At 42.8% G+C, this 6197-nt stretch overlaps 1 protein-coding gene across 2 annotated transcripts in view; it reads right to left on the bottom strand.

Annotated features, from left to right (window-relative positions):
* Positions 1-806: 806 nt before the first annotated feature.
* The window catches only part of Clic4 (chloride intracellular channel 4), a 69916-nt gene continuing 64525 nt past the window's right edge, over positions 807-6197 (bottom strand). For both annotated transcript variants that reach the window (XM_004657506.2, XM_045149666.1), the window contains exon 6: positions 807-4423. In XM_004657506.2, coding sequence (XP_004657563.1) covers positions 4259-4423 — 165 coding nt within the window. In that variant the 3' untranslated portion in view covers positions 807-4258. The remainder of the gene's footprint in view (positions 4424-6197) is intronic.

Here is a 6197-nt window from a genome sequence, read left to right as displayed (position 1 = left end):
CACCTTCCACTGTCCTACTGAAGTTAATTCCTAACTGTAATGGGAAGTCTTCCATTTCATGCTTGTATATGAAATTTTCTGGATGTAATATATTTCTTGGTGGAATTTTAAAATTTAATATAGATTTTCAAGGAAGGGTGTCGCTCTAGTCCAGGCTGACCTGGAATTCACTATGTAGTCTCAGGGTGGCCTCGAACTCAACAGTGATCCTCCTACCTCTGCCTCCCGAGTGCTGGGATTAAAGGTGTGTGCCTGGTTTCTTGGTGGAAATTTTTATTGAGTTAAAAAATACTGGTCCTATTGTGCTAAGAGTATCAAAGTTTGTGCACATTTGGGTGCATACAATGGTCAAAGTTGTCTGTGCTCCACCTTCTTTGAGACATGATCTCTTTTTGTTTGTTTTCTTGAGAGAGAGGCAGACAGAATGGGTGCTCAAGGACTTTCAGCCACTGTAAACGAACTCTAGATGCATATGCCACCTTGTGCATCTGGCTTACATGGGTCCTAGGGAATCGAACCTAGGTCTTGTGGCTTTGCAAGCAATCACCTTAACCACCAAGCCATCCCTCCAGCCTGAGACACAATTTCTTGCCACTGCAAATGAGTTTGGCCCTCAGATGGCCTTCCCTAGGTGCTGGGGAACTGAACCCAGGCCAGCAGGCTTTGGAAAGCAAACACCTTCAACTCAGCAGAGCCATTTTCCCAGCTCAAATTATTTTCTGCACCAAGTACTGAAATGATCATAATGGCTGCAATGGCTTTTCTATTAAATGTACTGAATCAAATACAATAGAATAGTCTTTAAATACTTTTATACCAAGTTATTTATTTTAATGAAGGAGAAAAAAGATACCTTTATGATAGTGAAAATATATTTATTTTTTAATACAATAGCTGCCAGTAATATACTGGTGTTGATGTTCCAGAGAGAAGAAAGAAAACTCAAGCATATTATAATAAGCTTTCATTTGCCTAGTCAAGAAATTCTTTAAAAAAAATCTCCAATTTTGTTCAAAATTATGTCTTGAGAGTTGAGAGTTTTCTGTGATAAATATAATTTTGGTTACCTCAACTTAGATAATATGAAAAGGAAGACTTTTTTACTTATTTATTAAAGACAGCGAGAGAGAGAGAGAATGGGTATGCCAGGGCCTCTAGCCACTGCAAATGAATCCAGATGCACGTGCCACCATGTGCATTGATCTGACTTATGTGGGACCTGGAGAATCGAACCTGGGTCCTTAGGCTTTGCAGGCATGTGCCTTAACCACTAAGTCATCTCCCCAGCCCCAAGGATGACATTTTTAAAGTCTATAAGTATCAATAACAAATCTCTCCCTCTCTTTGAACTAGACGATTGATTGTAATTAGGGTAAGAAATGGTGAAACAATTACCTGATGAGATATATACCAAAATGTTCTCAAAAAATAATTTCTCTTTCTTCTCATTTTCACTTTGTAGGTATTTTCTAATTTTTTTAAATGCACAGAAATAAAAGCTATCTACACGCAATGCTTAAGAGATTCACACTCAGTGGAAGTATGTTTGCCTACATTCTAAGACTGGTCCACTTAGTACAGGAATCAGTCACATCTGAAATCCTAATTGTATGCAAACTGTCAGGGGCTTAAACCTGTACATGCTAATGTTAGCAAGAAATACAATCTTATTGGCATTTCTGGAAAACCTGCATCTATATCAGCTGGACCAGTAAGGAGCTTTCCAACGATTTAAGTTTCTCAGTATCCCTTGGACAGTAGTGAGACTTGCCAATCCAATCCAAACTCCACGAAGTGTACAAAAGGAGGTAAAATGAAGGGGAAATAAAATCAGCTGATGTCCACATGTCAACCCAAAGAACATCAGTCTTTTCTTTCCCAAGTCCCAACACTTTACGCCACGATCTTTCCATAAATGATGGTAGGAGTGTGCTGCAGAACCTCCCCTGTTACAGCTGGCTTCCATCTGACAAACTCAAAATTGCATTGACTAGCTTCCTTGATAGAAAAATAAACTGTCTTTCTGGGGGGGGGGAATGTGCCTTCATCAAAACCATGATGGGCTTGCTTTCTGTGAACCACAGAGACCATGAACAGAACAAATGTCCCAGGTGAAAGCACAATGCACAACGGTTCCAAAAGGCTCTTCATGGCTCCAGGCATCACTCTGGTCAGCATGGGGCTCTTCCCTGGGGAGCTTACCACCAAGGGCCACCTGTCTGCCTCTCACACAGCCACGCCCCTTCTTTGGAATCTCCTCCTGCTTTGAGCTATGAGGTGAAGCTCAATGTCACCCGGGGCCAGGTTGCTGCCATTGAAAGAGCAGGGAAGATGGGACGCTTCCACCTCTCACACTATGGCAGTGTGACTTCTCAGTGAAGAACGAGGGGACATTCCCTTCTGGAACCAGACAGATCATCATCCAAGATTTAATTACACAATGATGGGTGCTCACCACTTCTGATCAGCAGTAAAGAAAGTACTAGAAAGGTACAGCCAAGGACTCTCCTGCAGCCAAGCGGATGCAACACAAAGCAGCTCTCATCTGTCTACACTAAGCCGGTTGTTGATAGGTTTAAAAAGTCAGTTGCTTATAAAAGTCTGACTGCTTCCACAGAGCCGTGCTTAAGACATGTTAGCACATAGGAGGGGAAACATTGCCATCTTAAAGCAATGCACTTTTTAAAAAGCCTATGATAAATATCACTTCATACACAAGTTAGGTATAAAAACTACCAAAAATGTATTAGACTCACCACCATAGTCTTTGGAATAGTACTTAGAAAGTCCATCTTGTTTAGGGGTGGGGGGGGGAGGAATAAATACATAGCAAACAACTTCTTTTACCAGGTTCATTCTCCACTGTAAGAACAGAAGTCATTTTTCATGTAGGACTTCAGTTAAAAAAAAAAAAAAGGCAGATGTGGTAGTGTACACCTGTGACCCAGCACTTGGAGGCAGATACAAGAGAACCACCAGAGTAATTCTAGGTCAGCAAGGGCTATGGGGTGATATCATGTTTCAAAAAATAATGATAATGATAATTAAAGAAAAACAAAGAAGGAAGAGAAAGGAGAAAAGAACAAAAAAAGACAATAAAACATGAGAGTATTACTCAATGCAGCTGCACAAGAAAAACTTAACCCAAGGAAGCAATGACTAGGCAAAACTGCATATACACACTCACTATGACAACCAGGATTTAGTTGTAAGAAGTGGACTCCATGCAGCTGACAGTAAACGGGTGGAGTGAGCGCATTGGAAATCTGTGTGTTTTATTGTTTTGAATATGCGGTGGGTAATGTAGGCTCTAGACCACCTACATCAAATATACTTTGAAAACAAAATGTACTTGATACCCGGATAAGCTCACCCAGTGTTTGTTAGGTTAATTGCTGCATCAAGTTTTACATTACCGTCGCTAAACTGCTACAAGGTGAGTATCCGTTTTATGTAGTGCTGCTGAAAAGATCTACAGATGACAAGACGTGAGGTTACCTAACAAGGGGCTTCTCGAGAGGTGGGAGAGAGAAGGGTAGGTAAGCGAATGGGTAGCGCTGGGCACAAGAGTGCACTCAACAGAAGGTGGGCTCGGCCTGAGTGCCGCCCCCACCAGATCCTCCCGCGAGAGTCAGATGTTTGCAGCTGTGAGAATGCCATCCCAAACCTGACTAACTTTAAGCTTCCACTGTCAGATGTTACAGTCCCTAAAGGAGAAATAACTGCAGGCAAAGAAAACAGTGGCGTCTGTACTGACTTTCTGTGGAAGGCTCCTCTGGGTAAGGAGGGGCAGTGTCCTTCAGCACACTCCCAGGACTGGCTTAGCTGAAACACAGCATTTCCGATGCAGTAGATCTCTCTCGTGTACTCTTACTAAATATTACAAAATCCTCCCAATCCATACATATTCCTTGTACCATGCATCATGCACCAGTTTGGGGTTCAACACTGCACCTCAGAGTTCTGCGGCTATGCGGTGAATGGACACGTGAGGACTCCCGAGTGCTGGGTGAGAGCTTACGATGGAGTGTGTCTCCAAGTTAGAGAGGAAATGGTAGCGTAGGCAGGTGCGGGGGTTAAATAATACTGTTGGGAGTGTGTATCTGGAAGTAAGGACTACACCTTGTCTAGCTTCAGTCCTAGTCTTGAATAACTGCATGTTCATGCCAAGTACATTGCTACTTTAGGAGGCAGAGCAGTTGGTTAGGAAAGCGTATTCTCGGGGGAAGTCTGAAGGCATCTCTCTCCAAAGTGCTGTTTACTTGGTGAGTCTTTTGGCGACATCGCTGTATGCGATTTCCACCTCCTTGTCACTGGGACAGGTGTTGGTGAACTCATCCCTGCTGTAGGCATTCGTCAGGTATCTCCAGATGCCAGTCATTCCTTTTGGAATATCGAAGTTACGGTATTTTTTGGCCACCACCTGAAATACGATGAGATAATTTTTTTAAATAAAATCATTTATTTATTTGAGAGCCAGAGAAAGAAAAAGAGGAGGAGGGGTGTGGGAAGGAGGAAGTGACAGAAAAAGGCTTCTCAAGCAAGCACCTAACTGCTAAGCCACCCCTTCAGCCCCCTCTATTATTTTTTTAAAAATAGTTTGTGTGTGCGTGCGTGCATGCACATGCTGCAATCACAGATGCATGTGCCACTCTGTATCTGGCTTTATGTGGTCACTGGAGAACTGAACCCAGGCCAGCAAGCTTTACAAGCAAGCACCTTTAGCCACTGAGCCATCTCCCCAGCCCAAGTTATTTACTTTCCATGTCTTATAAACTAGACATGTGTCTCATTTTAGGGCAAATTATTGATTCTATGAATACTTAACAAGAACTTCCATTTGGAAAGGGGTCTGTCATCATTCTAACTATACTTTTTAAAAATATTCTATTTTTATTTATTTAACAGAGAAAAGGGGGGAGAGAGGATGGGTGTGCCAGGGCCTCTAGCCACTGCAAACGAACTCCGGATGCATGCGCCCCCTTGTGCATCTGGCTAATGTGGGTGCTGGGGAATTGAACCAGGGTCCTTTGGCTTTGCAGGCAAACGCCTTATCGCTAAGCCATTCCTCCAGCTCCTAACTTTATTCTTTTTTTGTGAGGCAGGGTCTTACACTCTAGCCCATGCTGGCCTTGAATTTACAAATGATCCTCTCACCTCATCCTCCCAGTGCTGGGATTAAAGACATGCTCCACCACACCTGACTATAATTTTATATAACAGCCAGGGGCCAGGTGTGGTGGCGCACACCTTTAATTCCAACACTTGGGAGGAAAAAGTAGGAGGATCACTGTGAGTTTGAGGCCATCCTGAGACTACACAGTGAATTCCAAGTCAGCCCGAGCTAGAGTGAGACCCTACCTCAAAATAAATAAATAAGTAACAGCCAGGGGCTGGAGAGATGGCTTAGTGGTTAAGGTGCTTTCCTGTGAAGCCTAAGGACCCAGGTTTGATTCTCCAGTACCCACATAAGCCAGATGTACAAGGTGGCACGTGGAGTTCGTTTACAGTGTCTTGAGGCCCTGGCACTCCCATTGTCTATTTCTCTCAAATAAATAAAATATTAAGTAACAACTAGGGCTGGGAGTAGTGGCACATGCCTTTAATCCCAGCACTCATGAGACAGAAGTAGAGAATCACCATGAGTTCAAGTCTACCCTGGGACTACATAGTGAATTCCAGGTCAGCCTGAGCTAGAGCAAGACACTACCTTGAAAAACCAAACCAAAATAAAATAAAATAAGAGCTAGGATTGTGAGCTACACTATGGACTTGGAAATATGACCATGACCAGATGCCTGCCATGGATAATCGGAAACAGCTGAGTATAATCACTGGATAAATGTCCACTGCTTCAAACTCTGTCATTTTGGCTTAGATATTTTCCTTGAGGCACTCAGGTGGTCTAGAGCTCCTGTTCCTTCTGTCTCCATCTCCCAAGTTCTGGGTTTACATGCTAGCTTCTAAACTTCTGTTCTTGCCTTGGACTTTTACTGCACAACTAAGGCTCACTACTATTATATTTAGCATGGTATTTCCCATGGCCTTGAATAGTAAAAGTCAGCTAGACCATCACACAACAGAATCTGACACGATATACCAGTGTGGCAAACCCAGTCCAGAGTCACCTATTAAATCTTTCTACAGACACAGAGGAGAGAAAAAAAAGAGAGAGAAAGAAAAGAATTCTTCTTTCT

The sequence above is a fragment of the Jaculus jaculus genome, chromosome 5 (genome assembly GCF_020740685.1).
Source record: "Jaculus jaculus isolate mJacJac1 chromosome 5, mJacJac1.mat.Y.cur, whole genome shotgun sequence".
Taxonomy (NCBI): domain Eukaryota; kingdom Metazoa; phylum Chordata; class Mammalia; order Rodentia; family Dipodidae; genus Jaculus; species Jaculus jaculus.
This window is presented reverse-complemented; position numbering and strand designations above follow the sequence as displayed.